Source organism: Oncorhynchus tshawytscha, linkage group LG01 (assembly GCF_018296145.1).
Source record: "Oncorhynchus tshawytscha isolate Ot180627B linkage group LG01, Otsh_v2.0, whole genome shotgun sequence".
NCBI classification, from domain to species: domain Eukaryota; kingdom Metazoa; phylum Chordata; class Actinopteri; order Salmoniformes; family Salmonidae; genus Oncorhynchus; species Oncorhynchus tshawytscha.
In genome coordinates this window covers 23612715-23633263 of record NC_056429.1, presented here as the reverse complement: position 1 = coordinate 23633263, position 20549 = coordinate 23612715, and the positions used below count along the sequence as shown (strand labels likewise).

The 20549-nt window shown below is 42.6% G+C and overlaps 1 protein-coding gene across 1 annotated transcript in view; it reads left to right on the top strand.

Annotated features, from left to right (window-relative positions):
• Nucleotides 1-20549, top strand: part of LOC112246650 (cytosolic carboxypeptidase 6) — a 455449-nt gene that overhangs the window by 405203 nt on the left and 29697 nt on the right. Inside the window, exons 7-8 of the mRNA XM_024415160.2 lie at nucleotides 7849-7938; nucleotides 10046-10160. Of these exons, the coding sequence (XP_024270928.1) occupies nucleotides 7849-7938; nucleotides 10046-10160 (205 nt within the window). The remainder of the gene's footprint in view (nucleotides 1-7848; nucleotides 7939-10045; nucleotides 10161-20549) is intronic.

The following is a 20549-nucleotide window of genomic DNA, read 5'->3' as shown; positions in this document are numbered from 1 at the left end:
GATTCCCACAATAAGATGGGGGAATTTTGGCCAATTCCTCCTGACAGAACTGGTGTAACTGAGTCAGGTTTGTATGCCTCCTTGCTCGCGCACACTTTTTCAGTTCTGCCCACAAATGTTCTATAGGATTGAGGTCAGGGCTTTGTGATGGCCACTCCAATACCTTGACTTTGTTGTCCTTAAGCCATTTTGCCACAACTTTGGAAGTATACTTGGGGTCATTGTTCATTTGGAAGACCCATTTGCAACCAAGCTTCAACTTCCTGACTGATGTCTTGAGATGTTGCTTCAATATATTCTTCAATATATCCTACCTCATGATGCCATCTATTTTGTGAAGTGCATCAGTCCCCCCTGCAGCAAAGCACACCCACAACATGATGCTGCCACCCCCGTGCTTCACGGTTGGGAAGATGTTCTTCGGCTTGCAAGCCTCCCCTTTTCTCCTCCAAACATAATGATGGTCATTATGGTCGAACAGTTATATTTTTGTTTCATCAGACCAGAGGATCTGGTACGATCTTTGTCCCCATGTGCAGTTACAAACCGTAGTCTGGATTTTTTTATGGCGGTTTTGGAGCAGTGGCTTCTTCCTTGCTGAGCGGCCTTTCAGGTTATGTCAATATGGACTCGTTCTACTGTGGATATAGATACTTTTGTACCTGTTTCCTCCAGCATATTCACAAGGTCCTTTGCTGTTATTCTGGGATTGATTTGCACTTTTCGCACCAAAGTACGTTCCTCTCTAGGAGACAGAAAGCATCTCCTTCCTGAGCGGTATGACGGCTGCGTGGTCCCATGGTGTTTATACTTGGCATTATTGTTTGTACAGTTGAACGTGGTACCTTCAGGCATTTGTAAATTGCTCCCAAGGATGGACCAGACTTGTGGGCGTTTACAAATTTTTTCTGAGGTCTTGGCTGATTTGTTTTGATTTTCCCATGATGTCAAGCAAAGAGGCACTGAGTTTGAAGGTACACCTTGAAATACATCCACAGGTAGGGTAGCCTACTGGTTAGAGCATTGGACTAGTAACCGAAAGGTTGCAAGATAGAATCCCTGAGCTGTCAAGGTACAAATCTGTAGTTCTTCCCCTGAACAAGGCAGTTAACCACTGTTCCTAGGCTGTCATTGAAAATAAGAATTTGTTCTTAACTGATTGGATTGTAAAATAAATTTTAAAAAGGTACACCTCCAGTTGACTCAAATTATGTCAATTAGCCTATCAGAAGCTTCTAAAGCCATGACATTATTTTCTGGAATTTTCCAAGCTGTTTAAAGGCACAGTCAACTTAGTGTATGTAAACTTCTGACCCACTGGAATTGTAATACAGTGAATTATAAGTGAAATAATCTGTCTGTAAACAATTGTTGGAAAAATGACTTGTGTCATGCACAAAGTAGATTTCCTAACCGACTTGCCGAAACTATAGTTTGTCAACAAGACATTTGTGGACTGGTTGAAAACGGGCTTTAATGACTCCAATCTAAGTGTATGTGAACTTCCGACTTCAACTGCATCAGACTGTCTTTCCAATGCTTAGCAAAAATAGAGTGAGCAAAAAACTGTGAGTTTGCCTCTACATAAGCCCCTCCCCCCAAAAAAGTACATACACCAGGATACCATGTCCAAGTGATTTTAATTTAAGAAATCTTTTCACAAGTATTCCCACGCGTAATAAAGAAACACGTGATTGTATACAAATGTGAGCAAGGTTTGAAATGATTATAGTCAAACATTATGTCTGTTTGGGCTTGTGGGAAATTTGCAGTCTACAATTTATTTGTAATGATGTTCCGGTCCCTCGACCACCCTTAAGAAAAAATTGTCTCGGGGCTGAATTGTTTTGATGTTCCCTGCTCTACAGCATATATTTGTCTTGTGTTAAAAGGTTTTATTTCACTCCCCCCTAGACTTGTGTCTTTCTGTGTATTTGGATTTGTTGGGATTACAGAGCCCCCTGCTGATCTTTAGCGGCACCTGCAGGCAAGACTGTGCCACTGCAGCTGTGTGCTTTGTTGTGTGCATGGGGGCTGGAACCTGTGGGGCTGTTTGGCTGAATGCTCGGCTGGGCAGAGGCAGAGGCAGACAGACAGAGTTGCAGGGGAGTGCTTGGGCTGAGGAGGCAGCAGGGACCCTATGCACTCTCCATACACTGCACTAAGATAAACTGTAGATCTTCGCTAAGCTGCAAGCCTGGTAGAAATTGCACTGATGAAATGCAAGGGCAAATTAGCATAAAATATATATGTCTACCAGAGCATTATTTTCTAACCCCACACGGATTTGTGTTGTGTGGTGTCTGTTGGAGTCTGTTTCAAGACTGTTGGTTTTAATGTGGAGGGGCTTTGTGTGCATGCTAGGTTTACTCTGTAAAGTCCTCTCTGAATGGAGCACTCCTGTGCTCGCCCACGGCACTATATGGGCACTGTTCCATTGTTTTGCATCAGGAGCCACGTCGTGTCGGGTCGAGGCCAAGGTGGAATTCATAACTGATGGAATTTCACACCCAAGTGAGCGCCGGGCCTGGTGAAACGCAAGCACTCACATTTACAAGAAACGCCCCGGCTGTTCCGCCGAGACTCCTGAATGGCAAAGCCATTTGTCTCTGTGAAGGGCAAAGAGAGAAAAAGAGGAAACTATCTTTTTTTTCTTCGCTTTTAAAAACAGAATAATGCTTTATGTTTACGCTTCCCCCCTCCCCCACACACACACACCAGAAATCCATGTTTTCCAAGGCCCTCAGAAACGTAATTGGAATTAAAGACGGGAAAGGGTGTGCAGCCAATTGCCAATTAGCATTTTCTCAGCTCAGCAGAAGCTCAGGGGGATCAATAGGATATTAAGTTTGTGTACATAGCAATAAGACACACAATCACTTCCAGCCATTAGCAACACTAAACGTGTGGAGAAATGTCGACCTCCGATGGCTGCGTTCTGTGAAAATCATTTGGCAGTATTCAAGCTTGGCTGAAGTGCATTGGTACAGTTTGCTTCCATTGGGCACAATAGTATTCGGCTCTGACAAATAGTATTCTTTAGAAACTCTGAGATGGTTACACTTTAGTATCTTTAGAATCACTGAGGACCAACTGCAGCAAACAACACAGTTATAGGCTCATGTCAGGTTCTCCAAACAACCAGATTAAAAAATACTATACTATCCATTGGTTAAATACTATAGTATTCTCTGTAGCGTTTTTGTTGACTTTTCTGTAGTATTCACTGTAGTGTTTATTGTAGTTTTGCGGACATAACTGTAATATAGTGTAGTATTTACAGTTTACTGTAGTATAAATACTACAGTAAGAAAAAACTGTATTATATACTATAGTGATTACTTTAGTGTTTTTGTAAACTGTAGTATACTGTTGTATTCACTCTAGTGTTTTTGCAGACTGTAGTATACTGTTATATTTACTGTAGTGATTTTGCAGACATGACTGAAGTATTTACTATGGTGTTTTTGTTTTATTATCTTTGGCATACTATAGCAGTGGGGTTGTTGTCCTTGAGGAAACCTACTGGACAAAATACTCAGAGCAAATCTTCCATAACCTGTAGGTAGAAAAGTAGGTAGGTAGGTTGGACTGAGGTCTGAATGGACAATTTAGAGCTTCTGCTCATTTCTATAACCTGTAGGGAACACAATATATGGGCTATACTTAGCATGTAGGTTTTTCACTTATGGGTGGCACAAATTGGGATACAGGGGTGAGGAATGGGCAGGGTATATGCAAATGTAATACTTTATTATATACTATAGTAATTTCTGTAGTTTGTTTGTGGACTGTAATGTTTTTGGAGTATTTTTACAGACATTACTGTAGTATTTACTGTAGTGTTTTTACAGACATTACTGTAGTATTTACTGTAGTGCTTTTGCAGATTGTAGTGTTTTTGCGAACATTACTGTAGTATTTAATGGTTTTTTTTATGGTCTAGTACACTGTAGTATTTACTATGGTGTTCTACAGTATAATACAACATGTTATAGTAAGTACTACACATGATCAAAGTATTCTACAGTGTGTAGAATAGTATTATACAATATACTACAGTTTAATACATAATTCTATATTAAGTACTGTAGTATTCTATAGTAAACTATAGTCTTTTTTCATGAGGGCAGGCCTTGTTTTCTCTTAGCATTGGTTAGAATCATCTCAAGACAACCATCTTTCCAAACCACAGTGATTGGTTGTGGTATCAACTGCAGAGTAACTGTCTGTTATCACAGGCAGTGATACCTGCTCTCAAGCTGAAGTTTCTGCCTATCTCACAACCCTCCAGCGTTGGGCCAGCTCACATAAAAAAGACGGTAGTATACTATACTATGGTTTAAATACTATAGTATTCACTGTAGTGTTTTGCAGACTTTACTGTAGTATTCACTGTAGTGTTTTTGCGGAGTAAAGTCAGACTAAAGTATACTGTAGTATTTACAGTTAACTATAATTTAAATACTGTAGTAAGCATTTTATAGTACATTATCAAACTTTACTACAGTGTGAAGTATAGTATTATACAGTATACTACAGTTTACTATAGAATTCTATAGAATTCTACAGTAAGTACTGTAGTATTCTATAGTAAACTGTAGTATTTTTTCATGTGGGAGTGACACAAAGGTTGAACCGAAAAGGTGGAAAATCTGTCGATGTGCCCTTGAGCAAGGCACTTAACCCTAATTAATCCAGGGTAGATCGTTGATAATGGCAGACCCTGGCTATGACCCCACTCTCCGAGGGTGTCTCAGTGGGAGTTGGGATAAAATATGGAATTCGCATCCACCATCTCTCAACCCTCACAACATTAGCCAGAGTCCCCTTTTACCTACCCCCCACCCTCCACCAAATTAAGAGCCATAAAGTAAACTCAGCTAAAAAAGAAACATCCTCTCACTGTCAACCGAGTTTATATTCATCAAACTTAACATGTGTAAATATTTGGATGAACAAAACAAGATTCAACAACTGAGACATAAACTGAACAATTTCCACAGACATGTGACTAACAGAAATGGAATAATGTGTTCCTGAACAAAGGGGGATCAAAATCAAAAGCAACAGTCAGTATCTGGTGTGGCCACCAGCTGCATTAAGTACTGGACTGCAGTTCTTGTTGTGAGATGTTACCCCACTCTTCCACCAAGGCACCTGCAAGTTCCCGGACATTTCTGTGGGGAATGGCCCTAGCCCTCACCCTCCGATCCAACAGATCCCAGACGTGCTCAATGGGATTGAGGTCAGGGCTCTTCGTTGGCCATGGCAGAACACTGACATTCCTGCCTTGCAGGAAATCACACACAGAATGAGTAGTATGGCTGGTGGCATTCTCATGTTGGAGGGTCATGCCAAGATGAGCCTGCAGGAAGGGTAACCACATGAGGGAGGAGGATGTCTTCCCTGAGATTGCCTGCAATGACAACAAGCTCAGTCCGATGATGCTGTGACACACCACCCCAGACCATGACGGACCCTCCACCTCCAAATCGATCCCGTTCCAGAGAACAGACCTCGGAGTAACACTCATTCCTTCAACGATAAACGCAAATCCAACCATCACCCCTGGTGAGACAAAACTGCAACTCGTCAGTGAAGAGCACCTTTTGCCAGTCCTGTCTGGTCCAGCGACGGTGGGTTTGTGCCCATAGGTGACGTTGTTGCAGGTGATGTCTAGTGAGGACATGCCTTATAACAGGCCTACAAGCCCTCAGTCCAGCCTCTCTCAGCCTATTGCGGACAGTCTGAGCACTGATGGAGGGATTGTGCATTCCTGGTGTAACTCGGGCAGTTGTTGTTGTCATTCTGTACCTGTCCCGCAGGTGTGATGTTCGGATGTACCGATCCTGTGCAGGTGTTGTTACACGTGGTCTGCCACTGCGAGGACGATCAGCTGTCCGTCCTGTCTCCCTGTAGTGCTGTCTTAGGCGTCTCACAGTACGGACATGGCAATTTATTGCCCTGGCCACATCTGCAGTCCTCGTGGCTCCTTGCAGCATGCCTAAGGCACGTTCACACAGAAGAGCAGGGAGCCTGGGCATCTTTCTTTTGGTGTTTTTCAGAGTCAGTAGAAAGGCCTCATTAGTGTCCTAAGTTTTCATAACTGTGAACTTAATTGTCTACCGTCTGTAAGATGTTAGTGTCTTAACGACCGTTCCACAGGTGCATGTTCATTAGTTGTTTATGGTTCATTGAACAAGTATGGGAAACAGTGTTTAAACCATTTACAATGAAGATCTTTGACGTTACTTGGATTTTGACTAATTATCTTTGAAAGACAGGGTCATGAAAAAGGGATGTTTCTTTTTTTGGTGAGTTTATTAGTTCTATTCATGCTTGTTTTTACGGACCGTGATAAATGTATACATTATTCAAAGAGCGTGCTGAATAATCCATGCGCTTATTTAATGATTCATTCATATGCGGGCTGAGAGTGAGGGGGAAGTATTTGTGGGTTGACCTGGGCACCAGTGATACCCCCTCCTCAATACCAGCCAAGGTGTCAATCCATCCTCTCCTCCATTGTGCTTGGCGTCTCTCTATCACTTATTCATCCACTGGACTCTCTGAAGATACAAACGCACACCTTCCTCTTTGTGACCACTGGGCCACATGCCCAGAGATATATCCATTTTTCATATAGTTGAATATGATCCCTGCTATATGGAATGTAGTCATCCATTTTGAATAAGAGACAAAGCGAAGGAAGGTTTGGCCTGTATGTGGTAATGTATGGTGTATAACTATATGTAGTGAGGTAGAGGGGGCCATTGTGGAAGCAGAACAGATTCAGGGATATAGGCGGACTGTTTCTGTGCGGTTGTGTTTCTGTGGGCTGCTTTGTCTGGTGAATACCAGCGCTCCATTCAGCAGGTAACCATGTTGATGGTAATGAAACCTGCCTGCTCTCTTTGGAAATGAGAGGTAGAGCCTGGTGTTTGGAAATCCCATCATGTAGTTGATAACGAGGGGAACATTGTGCTACATGAACAAAGGCTGCTGCGGCGTCAGAGCCCCGTACCGTCGTCCGCCACCCAGAACAGAGGAGGCAGGAATAGGTATGAGCGTGACTCGCAGCAGGTGGAGGCAGATCAGCATGTTAACAGCTTTTTGTCCAGCAGCACCGGTATTCATCCAGCCAATTTTATTAGCCTGAATGCAATTCTTCCTCATTTCCCCTGTAGCCTGGTACTTTCACAGAGAGAAAATAGCAGGCAGATTTGATTTATGGTGCATTAAGCTGGGCAGTCTATCATGGACATCATGTAGATTGTGAAAACATACCTCCAGCAGAATATCTCCAAATGGATCTGGAGGTCATTGTAGCATCTTTGGTGGGGAAAACTGTACATGGAATTTAATTTGCAGCATTAAAAAGAGCCTGTCCTTGGACAAATGGGTTAGAGGAGTCTCACTAGCACACATGTCACATCATTTCCATTGGGTCACTATGTCCCTTTTTAACAATGTTAAATAGAATTGATTTCCATCCCAGTCTGCAGATACTGTATGTTCCTTATTACACCAGCGTGCAGTAGTCAGTGAATGTTGTCACTGAATTGACCTGAATGCTAATTTACACCGCATACCTGTGAAGTGTGTTTAGTGACCAATTAATCCTGACAGCAGGGCCCCAGTGTCCCTGACCATATTCTCATCTAACGTGTGTGTGTGTGTGTGTGTGTGTGTGTGTGTGTGTGTGTGTGTGTGTGTGTGTGTGTGTGTGTGTGTGTGTGTGTGTGTGTGTGTGTGTGTGTGTGTGTGTGTGTGTGTGTGTGTGTGTGTGTGTGTGTGTGTGTGTGTCTGTGTGTGTGTCTGTGTGTGTGTGTGTTTCTTCTCCAGCTCAACAGAATCCAGAGAAGCAGAAGAAGCTTGTTGTTCTCACAGCCCGTGTACACCCTGGGGAGTCGCCTGCATCCTTCATCTGTCAAGGTAGGTCTCTGTCTCCACCCATCTGGCAAGGTATGTCTCTATCTCCACCCATCTGGCAAGGTAGGTCTCTGTCTCCACCCATCTGGCAAGGTATGTCTCTATCTCCACCCATCTGGCAAGGTATGTCTCTATCTCCACCCATCTGGCAAGGTAGGTCTCTGTCTCCACCCATCTGTCAAGATAGGTCTCTATCTCCACCCATCTGGCAAGGTAGGTCTCTATCTCTACCCATCTCTCAAGGTAGGTCTCTACCCCTACCCATCTGTCAAGATACAGTAGGTCTCTATCTCCACCGATCTGTCAAGATACAGTAGGTCTCTATCTCCACACCTCTGTCAAGATAGGTCTCTGTCTCCACCCATCTTTCAAGGTATTCTCTATCTCCACCCATCTGTCAAGATAGGTCTCTGTCCACCCATCTTTCAAGGTATTCTCTATCTCCACCAATCTGTCAAGATAGGTCTCTGTCTCCACCCATCTGTCAAGATAGGTCTCTGTCCACCCATCTTTCAAGGTATTCTCTATCTCCACCAATCTGTCAAGATAGGTCTCTCTCCACCCATCTGTCAAGATACAGTAGGTCTCTGTCTCCACCCATCTGTAAAGGTAGGTCTCTGTCTCCATGCATCATGTCAAGGTAGGTTTCTGTCTCCACCCATCTGGCAAGGTAGGTCTCTGTCTCCATGCATCATGTCAAGGTAGGTTTCTGTCTCCACCCATCTGACAAGGTAGGTCTCTGTCTCCATGCATCATGTCAAGGTAGGTTTCTGTCTCCACCCATCTGGCAAGGTAGGTCTCTGTCTCCGTGCATCTGTCAAGGTAGGTTTCTCTCTGCTCTATACACCTCCCTAATAAGCATGCGCACACACACACACACACAAACAAAAAGACACGTACAGCCCAGGTGGAGCATCTCACAAGCAGTTTATCAAGTTCTCATAGAATTACAGGGAAATAAGTGGAAAAAGAAGCAGATGATTAAAAAAAATCATTGGCTTCCACTCATACCTCCCTTAACGTGTCTGCCATTTTTCAGGCTTTCATTAAGATAGGCTCTTCAGGTGAGAAATACTTGTTTCATTGACAAGTAACTGAACTCCTGCAGGGTTTCTCTCCTCAACATGAAGGACATCTGAAGTGCAGCAAGAGTGAGTTACAGTTAATAAGATGTCTTGTCTTGGGTCTTCTTTACTTTCCCATTGTTGAAAATCGAGTGTAAGAAACAGTGGAAAAACACCCAGTTGGTGTCGTAGCGTTTGGTCACCACGTAGCTCTGAGAGCAGACAGTGCACTTAGCTCAATGTGACTTTGAGCTCCACTTAGGACCAACCCCTACTCCGACACGCAGATGTGCATGAAATCATTTCAGGAAGTCCGAGCAATTAGACGGCACACTCTGTGGCCTGTACCTGTATCCCACGCTCTTTCTCTCCTCCTGCCTGCCACATTGACTCAATTAGAGAGCTTGTTATGCCTCCATTAGTGGTAACGAGCAGGACAGAGTGGGGCGGGCGGCTGGAGTAGGAGGGAGGGAGGGAGGCAGGGAGGGGTACACAGTGCTGGCTGTCGGCCCTCTCTGCTTCTTATTTACCTGTCAATTATCCTGCTTCAGTCCAGGGCTGTGGAGGGCTTTTCAGTGGCCGGCACTGTTTACATGTCTCAATGCTATCTCTCTCTGTCTCGCTCTCTTTTTCAATCTCCCTCTCTCTCTCGTTGGCTGTCTCTGTGTCTCATCTGTAGCAGATAGCGTTATCTCCCTCACTCAGTGTTTGAGGCCCTGTGGGCTAATCAGGTCCTCTGCCCTGTCTGTTTTTATCCCACTGTCAGCTCTATTCAATTTGTATCGATTTTGGAGGGATGTCTCAGGTTTCCCCTCTGATTTTTATAATGCTCCCTTTTGTCCTTCTCTTTTTGTTTCTCAAAACTCAATTAACTGGGGCCTTGGGTTTTCTTTTCAAGTCAATTTTACTGGGAGTGTGTGTGAGGATGTGTGTGCATATTTGTGTGAATGAAATAGAATAGCTTTGAGAGTGATTCTCTCCAGCCATATAGTAGAGTGAATCTGGAGGGCTTAATAACCCTGACAGTGTCCTTTGTGTTGCTTTAGGAGTGATTGACTTCCTGGTCAGCCAGCACCCTGTAGCCGTAATCCTGCGTGACCATGTGATCTTTAAGATTGTACCCATGCTCAACCCTGACGGGGTCTACTTAGGCAACTACAGGTAAGCTCAACAATCAATATATGAAATTCCCCTTTCTTCGTGGACAAAAAGAGCAGTTCAGTTGTAATAATTTCCATCCTGTTGTTTGAGGTCTACTGAAAAGTTGTACTTTTGATGGATTCCGCTAGAGATTTCTGACTAGACTGCAGCACATTGCTAGTGCTAAAGAGAGATGCTGTGATGATATGTTTGGTAACGCCCACTGTGGAGGTCCCCTACCAGATGATTTATTGGCCGCTAGATGCATGTGTGGGAATAGCAGGCTGGGCTGCCGGCCCTCTCATCTTCTATTTCTCCCTCTGCCTCCAAAGCGCCATCCCTGGAATATGAACTGCTGGCGTTCCTATTCTGCTGTCTCTTTTCTCCTCCGTTGACAGTTCAACTCAATGTAATTGCTGCAGTAGTCCAGGCTGTTGCAGGTACTCTAAATCAAATCACCTCTTATTCCCCACTGCTAGTTCTCAATCCAATCATGCGCGCAAAGACACACACACACACACACACACACACACACAGAGATATACACACACACATCTTTCTGTCTCTATTCTTGCGTAAGATATATCTTGCCTCTGCCAAATGTATGCCCTTGCAATACTGTGTCTCCTATGCTGAGCTGTGTGTGTTTCCTGAGGCCATACACTCCATCCTTTGTTTAGCATTGAGACACAGGCTCCATGGGCATCATTTCCACCTCCCTCTCCATAATTGTCTTTTACTTAATGGGGTGGACATGAGGAATACAAATGCACTGAGATGATAGTGCTTCCACTGAACATGTGTTTGTGGCCGCCATCTACTGGCCGCTCCCACCCACTGCGCTGAGTCTGTCAATTGTAGATCAAGTGTGCTCTCTGGCAATGATGAGGTTAGACACATCTTGTTGCTAATCGTTCCGTTTTAAAGGCTGTTTTCATCAACTCTGGAAAATGATGCAGTCGGCCTGGCTGAATGGTGTGTGTGTGTGTGTGTGTGTGTGTGTGTGTGTGTGTGTGTGTGTGTCTTTGCGCGCATGATTGGATTGAGAACTAGCAGTGGGGAATAAGAGGTGATTTGATTTAGAGTACCTGCAACAGCCTGGACTACTGCAGCAATTACATTGAGTTGAACTGTCAACGGAGGAGAAAAGAGACAGCAGAATAGGAACGCCAGCAGTTCATATTCCAGGGATGGCGCTTTGGAGGCAGAGGGAGAAATAGAAGATGACTCCTCACCCACACTACGTCCAGGCACCACATCACCCCTGTCATCCGTGAACTCCACTGGCTTCCTGTCTCCCAATGCAATGATTACAAGATCCCTCCCCCCCCACACACATATACAAGCAAAAAAATACACTACTAAGACACTCCTCTCTTCACCATACTGAACTGGGTTCGTATCCAGATACCAAACCCTCCCCTCCCCATACACTGATACATCACACTCTTTCTCTTCTTTGAGCCCACCCCTCTCTTTATTCATGTTTTTGTTTAGTTTGACGTTTTGTTTTGACTCCTGTTTTTTTGTTCTTTTGTTTTCATTTCTACAATTGCTAAGCGACTTTGGGTTCTTGAAAGCAATGTATAAGTCCCATGTATAATTATTATTATTATTGGCTCCATGTTAATATGATGTCAATTAGAGCGATTCTTTCTACCCCTACTACTGAGGCCCAATTGGCCTTTCTGTGGGCTCAGCACAGCATCTGGAGCGGGATCGAACAGATGAGTGCAGGGAACAGAATCAATCACTGCTGACCACAGATTACTATCTCAGGCATGCACAGTGACATTGACACACAGACACAGGCCCCCGTGAAAGTCATGGATACTGAGCAGCAGCAGCTGAATAGCCCAGAGTCCTTTCTTCCACAGCCACTCTGACTAGAGTTCCTGGCATTAGCTGCTCTTTGACTGGAGTCCAATAATTAGCTCCACTACATGGCCAAAAGTATGTGGACAACTGCTGTCGAACATCTCTTCCAAAACCATGGGCAAAAAAATAAAATGGAGTTGGTTTCCCCTTTGCTGCTATAACAGCCTCCACTCTCCTGGGAAGGCTTTCCACTAGATATTGGAACATTGCTGTGGGTACTTGCTTCCATTCAACCACAAGAGCATCAGTGAGGTCAGGCACTGATGTTGGGCGATTAGGCCTGGCTCTCAGTCTGCGTTCCAATTCATCCCAAAGGTGTTTTTTTTGTATTGGTATTTTATTAGGATCCCCATTGTTGCAAAAGCAGCAGCTACTCTTCCTGGGGTCCACACAAAACATGAAACATAATACAGAATGACATAATACAGAACATCATTAGACAACAACAGCTCAAGGACAGAACTACATACATTTTTAAAAAGGCACACGTAGCCTACATATCAATGCATACACACAAACTATCTAGATCAAATAGGGGAGAGGCGTTGTGTCGTGAGGTGTTGCTTTATCTGTTTTTTGAAACCAGGTTTGCTGTTTATTTGAGCAATATGAGATGGAAGGAAGTTCCATGCAATAAGGACTCTATATACTACTGTACGCTTTCTTGAATTTGTTCTGGGGACTGTGAAAAGACCCCTGGTGGCATGTCTGGTGGGATAAGTATGTGTCAGAGCTGTGTGTAAGTTGACTATGCAAACAATCTTGGATTTTCAATACATTAATGTTTCTTATAAAAAGAAGAAGTGTTGCAGTCAGTCGCTCCTCAACTCTTAGCCAAGAGAGACTGGCATGCATAGTATTTTATATTTATTTATTTATTTATTTATTGAATATCTGTAACATACAGTACAATATACTTGCAGTGAAGCCGCTCACCAACTATATCATGCCAGTCATCCAACGGATTCCCATTCAGAGCGACACACAGAAGCATCCAGGGTCAATGCCCTGCTCAAGGACACGTTGACAAATCTACCACCAGGCCAAAAAACATGAACCCGAAACCTCCAAGATCCCCAATAGCTGTCCCTCAACCATTCAGGACCCCTCCCACAGTCCCCCCAAGAAGAACAATTTTAAATAAAAATTGTAATTAATTCCATTCCCCACCACCAAGAACCCCACAATGCACCAACAACCAAGATAATTGGTTACAGGGAGGAGGTGAGGGCCCTCGGAGTGTGGTGTCAGGAAAATAACCTCACACTCAACGTCAACAAAACTAAGGAGATGATTGTGGACTTCAGGAAACAGCAGAGGGAACACCCCCCTATCCACATCGATGGAACAGTAGTGGAGAGGGTAGCAAGTTTTAAGTTCCTCGGCATACACATCACAGACAAACTGAATTGGTCCACTCACACAGACAGCATCGTGAAGAAGGCGCAGCAGCGCCTCTTCAACCTCAGGAGGCTGAAGAAATTCGGCTTGTCACCAAAAGCACTCACAAACTTCTACAGATGCACAATCGAGAGCATCCTGGCGGGCTGTATCACCGCCTGGTACGGCAACTGCTCCGCCCACAACCGTAAGGCTCTCCAGAGGGTAGTGAGGTCTGCACAACGCATCACCGGGGCAAACTACCTGCCCTCCAGGACACCTACACCACCCGATGTTACAGGAAGGCCATAAAGATCATCAAGGACATGAACCACCCGAGCCACTGCCTGTTCACCCCGCTATCATCCAGAAGGCGAGGTCAGTACAGGTGCATCAAAGCTGGGACCGAGAGACTGAAAAACAGCTTCTATCTCAAGGCCATCAGACTGTTAAACAGCCACCACTAACATTGAGTGGCTGCTGCCAACACACTGACACTGACACTGACTCAACTCCAGCCACTTTAATAATGGGAATTGATGGGAAATGATGTAAATATATCACTAGCCACTTTAAACAATGCTACCTTATATAATGTTACTTACCCTACATTATTCATCTCATATGCATACGTATATACTGTACTCTATATCATCGACTGCATCCTATATAATACATGTATCACTAGCCACTTTAACTATGCCACTTTGTTTACATACTCATCTCATATGTATATACTGTACTTGATACCATCTACTGTATCTTGCCTATGCTGCTCTGTACCATCACTCATTCATATATCCTTATGTACATATTCTTTATCCCCTTACACTGTGTATAAGACAGTATTTTTGGAATTGTTAGTTAGATTACTTGTTGGTTATTACTGCATTGTCGGAACTAGAAGCACAAGCATTTCGCTACACTCGCATTACCATCTGCTAACCATGTGTATGTGACAAATTTGATTTGATTTGATTTGATTTGATTAACTAAAGAGAAAAAAGGAAAAGACAGAAGAAAACAGCAAACAACAATGCAAAAAAATAATAATAAAACAAAATAATACATTTTAAACATAGGACAGAAATGCCAACTGTATATGTTTGTGTGCATAGTATTTATATCAGCCCTCTGATTACAATTAAGAGCAAAATGTACCACTCTGTTCTGGGCCAGCTGCAGTTTAACTAGGTCTTTCCTTGCAGCACTGGACCACACGACTGGACAATAATAAAGTTTGTACAAAACTAGAGCCTGCAGAACTTGCTTTTTGGAGTGCGGTGTTAAAAACGCAGAGCTTCTCTTTATTACGGCTAGACCTCTCCCCATCTTTACAACCACTGAATCTATATGTTTTGACCATGACAGTTTACAATCTAAGGTAATACCAAGTAATTTAGTCTCCTCAACTTGTTCAACAAACACACCATTCATTACCAGATTCAGCTGAGGTCTAGCACTTAAGGAATGATTTGTACCAAATACAATGCTCCAAGTTTTAGAGATGCTCAGGACCAGTTTATTACTGGCCACCCATTCCAAAACAGACTGCAACTCTTTGTTAAGGGTTTCAGTGATTTCATTAGCTGTGGTTGCTGATGCATATATGGTTGAATCATCAGCATACATGGACACACATGCTTTGTTTAATGCCAGTGGCAGGTCATTGGTAAAAATAGAAAAGAGTAGAGGGCCTAAAGAGCTTCCCTGAGGTACACCACACTTTATATGTTTGACATTAGAGAAGCTTCCATTAAAGAAAACACATTGAGTTCTATTAGATAGATAGATAGATAGATAGATAGATAGATAGATAGATAGATAGATAGATAGATAGATAGATAGATAGATAGATAGATAGATAGATAGATAGATAGATAGATAGATAGATAGATAGATAGATAGATAGATAGATAGATAGATAGATAGATAGATAGATAGATAGATAGATAGATAGATAGATAGATAGATAGATAGATAGATAGATAGATAGATAGATAGATAGATCTAAATCCACGATATGGCAGAGGTTGAAAAGCCATAGCACATACATTTTTTCAACAACAGGTTATGGTCAATGATAGCAAAGGCTGCACTGAAATCTAACAGTACATCTCCCACAATCTTCTTATTATCAATTTATTTCAACCAATCATCAGTCATTTGTGTCAGTGCAGTACATGTTGATTGCCCTTCTCTATAAGCATGCTTAAAGTCTGTTGTTAATTTGTTTACAGGGAAACCGCATTGTATTTGGTCAAACACAATTTGTTTGGTAAGAGCTGGCAGCAAGCTTATAGGACTCTGTTAGAATCAGTAAAGGCCGCTTTACCACTCTCAGGTAGCGGAATTACTTTGGCTTCCCTCCAGGCCTGAGGACAAAGACTTTCCTCTAGGCTCAGATTAAAAATATGACAGATAGGGGTGGCTATAGAGTCAGCTACAATCCTCAGTAGCTTTCCATCTAAGTTGTCAATGCCAGGAGGTTTATCATTATTTATTGATAACAATAATTTTTCAACCTCTCCAAAACTAACTTTATAAAATTCAAACTTGCAATGCTTTTCTTTCATCATTTGTTTTTTTATGCATGAATACAATTGCTCACTGATCGTTGTTGGCATTTCCTACCTAAGTTATCCCACTTTGCCAATTAAATAATAATTCAAATAATTGGCAATATCAAATGGTTTTGTGATGAATAGGCCATCTGATTCGATAAAATATGGAGATGAATTTGTCTTTCTGCAAATAATTTAATTTAAAGTCATCAAAAAGTAATTTCATTGATCTTGGCTTCATAATAAAATGTGTTCTTCTTTTTGTTGAGTTTAGTCACATAATTTCTCAATTTGCAGTAAGTAAGCCAGTCAGATGTGCAGCCAGCCAATTTATTAGCCACTCCTTTTGCCCCATCTCTTTCAACCATACAGTTTTTCAATTCCTCATCAATCCACTTGCCTTAACAGTTCTAACAGTCAGTTTCTTAACAGGTGCATGTTTATCAATAATTGGAAGAAGCAATTTCATAAATTCATCAAGTGCAGCATCTGTATGCTCCTCATTAATCACATCAGACCAACAAATATTTTTAACATCATCCACATAAGAGTCACAGTAAATCTTTTGTATGATCTCTTATACACTATTTTAGTTCCAGCTGTTGGAACTTTGGCTTTCCTGGATATAGCCACTGTGATCACTGCATCCAATGGGTACGGATACAGCTTTAGAACAAAGTTCTACAGTATTAGTAAAAATGTGATCGATACATGTGGATGATCTTGTTCCTGTAGTGTTTGTAAACACCTTGGTAGGTTGATTAATAACCTGAACCAGATTACAGGCACTGGTTACAGCAAGAAGCTTCCTCTTGAGCGGACAGTTTGATGAAAACCCGTCATATTCAGGTTCCCAAAGAAAGTAGAACTCTCTGTTTACATCACATACACTATCAAGCATTTCACACATTATTTAGATACTGACTGTTAGCACGTGATGGCCTATAGCAACACCCCAAAAGAAAATGCTTTAGATGTGCCAAGTGAACCTGCAACCACAACACTTCAATAACACTTGACATAAGATATTTTCTAAGCATTACAGGGATATGGCTCTGAATGTATACAGCAACACCTCTCCCATAAGCATTTCTGTCTCCTCTATAAATGTTATATCCTTGTATTGCTACTGATGTATCATTAAATAAATGATCTAAGTGAGTCTCAGAAATGGCTAATATATGAATGTTATCTGATGTTAGCAAGTTATTGATTTCATGAATCTTATTTCTCAGACTACATACAGTGGGGCAAAAATGTATTTAGTCAGCCACCAATTGTGCAAGTTCTCCCACTTAAAAAGATGAGAGAGGCCTGTAATTTTCATCATAGGTACACTTCAACTATGACAGACAAAATGTCCAGAAAATAACATTATAGGATTTTTTATGAATGTATTTGCACATTTTGGTGGAAAATAAGTATTTGGTCAATAACAAAAGTTTATCTCAATACTTTGTTATATACCCTTTGTTGGCAATGACAGAGGTCAAACGTTTTCTGTAAGTCTTCACAAGGTTTTCACACACTGTTGCTGGTATTTTGGCCCATTCCTCCATGCAGATCTCCTCTAGAGCAGTGATGTTTTGGGGCTGTTGCTGGGCAACATGGACTTTCAACTCCCTCCAAAGATTTTCTATGGGGTTGAGATCTGGAGACTGGCTAGGTCACTCCAGGACCTTGAAATGCTAGGTATGGTGTTCTTTGGATGCAACTCAGCATTCTTTGTCCTCCAAACACGACGAGTTGAGTTTTTACCAAAAAGTTATACTTTGGTTTCATCTGACCATATGACATTCTCCCAATCTCCTTCTGGATCATCCAAATGCTCTCTAGCAAACTTCAGACGTGCCTGGACATGTACTGGCTTAAGCAGGGGGACACGTCTGGCACTGCAGGATTTGAGTCCCTGGCAGCGTAGTGTGTTACTGATGGTAGGCTTTGTAACTTTGGTCCCAGCTCTCTGCAGGTCATTCACTAGGTGTGGTTCTGGGATTTTTGCTCACCGTTCTTGTGATAATTTTGACCCCACGGGTGAGATCTTGTGTGGAGCCCCAGATCGAGGGAGATTATCAGTGGTCTTGTATGTCTTCCATTTCCTAATAATTGCTCCCACAGTTGATTTCTTCAAACTAAGCTGCTTACCTATTGCAGATTCAGTCTTCCCAGCCTGGTGCAGGTCTACAATTTTGTTTCAGGTGTTCTTTGACAGCTCTTTGGTCTTGGCCATAGTGGAGTTTGGACTGTGACTGTTTGAGGTTATGGACAGGTGTCTTTTATACTGATAACAAGTTCAAACAGGTGCCATTAATACAGGTAATACAGGTAACGAGTGGAGAACAGAGGAGCCTCTTAAATGTATATATTTTCAGCCCTTTCCTGGGTAGCTTATCAGAGATATACTGAAAAGAGCCAACAAAGCAAGAGAAAAATATATACATTCAGCAGTGTAACGACTGTCTTCGGGTGAAAGAGAGGAGGACCAAGATGCAGCGTGAATATAATCCATATTTAATGGGAATACTTAAACAATGAACAAAAGCAACAAACCGCCATAAATGAACAAAGACGATACAGTCCCATAACGTAACCACTTGCACACTGGAACAGGAACGATCACCCACAAAATACCCAAACAATATGGCTGCCTAAATATGGTTCCCAATCAGAGACAACGATAGACAGCTGCCTCTAATTGAGAACCAATCTAGGCAACCATAGACTTATAAAAACACCTAGATAGGAAACACCCCCATAAACATACAAAACCCCTAGACAAAAACACATACATCACCCATGTCACACCCTGACCTAACCAAAATAACAAAGAAAACTAATAATACTAAGGCCAGGGTGTGACAAGCAGTCCATTAATTGATTGTGTGTGTGTGTGTGTGTGTGTGTGTGTGTGTGTGTGTGTGTGTGTGTGTGTGTGTGTGTGTGTGTGTGTGTGTGTGTGTGTGTGTGTGTGTGTGTGTGTGTGTGTGTGTGTGTGATGCGGGGTTGAAGCTACGAACACATAGGTCATCCCTTCCAGGCTTCTGGGAGGGAGGGTGGACAATGAGCCTGTCACCCCCAAAGCCAATTCTTCCTTTGGCCACCTCTCCTTCCAGTTCTCTGCTGCCAATGACTGGACCGAACTACAAAAATCTCTGAAACTGGAAACTCTAATCTCCTTCACTAGCTTTAAGCACCAGCTGTCAGAGCAGCTCACAGATTACTGCACCTGTACATAGCCCATCTATAATTTAGCCCAAACAACTACCTCTTCCCCTACTGTATTTATTTATTTATTTATTTTGCTCCTTTGCACCCCATTATTTCTATTTCTACTTTGCACATTCTTCCACTGCAAATCTACCATTCCAGTGTTTTACTTGCTATACTGTATTTACTTCTCCACCATGGCCTTTTTTTGCCTTTACCTCCCTTATCTCACCTCATTTGCTCACATTGTATATAGACTTATTTTTCTACTGTATTATTGACTGAATGTTTGTTTTACTCCATGTGTAACTCTGCGTTGTTGTATGTGTCAAACTGCTTTGCTTTATCTTGGCCAGGTCGCAATTGTAAATGAGAACTTGTTCTCAACTTGCCTACCTGGTTAAATAAAGGTGAAATGAAAAAAATAAAAAAAACAACGGATGTAAGCAATGTCCCCATGCACTCTGGCAGCTTTCATGTCTGGGATCAGTTACTTTCCTCTTCTGGCGCACAGCTTCAGGATAGTCCTCGTTCAGGAAGATATACGTTCCTCTCAAGTTCTTGGCTCTTTCCAGAACAGCTACCTTGTCCTTGAACCTCAGGAACTTGACCACTATCGGGCTTAGGCCTATCACCAGGCCGGTGGTGGTTTTACCAGTCCTGTGGGCACGCTCCACCTCAATCGTCCTGTGGTCCATCTTCAATTTCTCAGAGATCATTTCCCTCACTTTGTCCTCAGATTCCATCCAGGTCTCATGTACAGATTCTGCAATTCCGTCCACAACCATGTTGTTCCGCCTTGATTGTCCTTCGAGACTGATTTATCTATCATTGTTAGCATGGATTCACACACAGAACTGATGTCCTCTCTCAATGACTTACAGATTGCTGTCATCTTGCCATTCTCCTGTTTCAACTCATTGAGCTGACTCCGGAAGAACTGCAAACTGTTCTTCAGGTCCTGGACCTCTCTAGTTAGGTCATCCATTCTTGTATTAGTAGAATCCACCAGTATTTGGACAAACACTTCAAGCTATTTTCTTGTTGTTGTAACAAATGCTTGTAGATCTAGTTTAAAACATCCTTCGCGTGTGACAGAGAGACACCACTGTCCTCAACCGTACTCTCACCGGCTTTGGTCTTTGTCACAGTAGCTAGCAACTTAAGTTACACTGTTACTCCTCGCAGTTCCAGACAGGGCAGGTCACGGGGAAAATTGAAAACAACAAACAGCAGGGATCTAGACAGCCACAAACCCAGGAAAATCAGCGGTCCCAGGCACAATGGCTAACTGCATCGCGGGCTGTGTTCAAGAAAACCCCGCTAGCTTGATATGCAGCTAGCTAGCAGCGACGCCAAATAGCTCCTCAGACCCATCCTT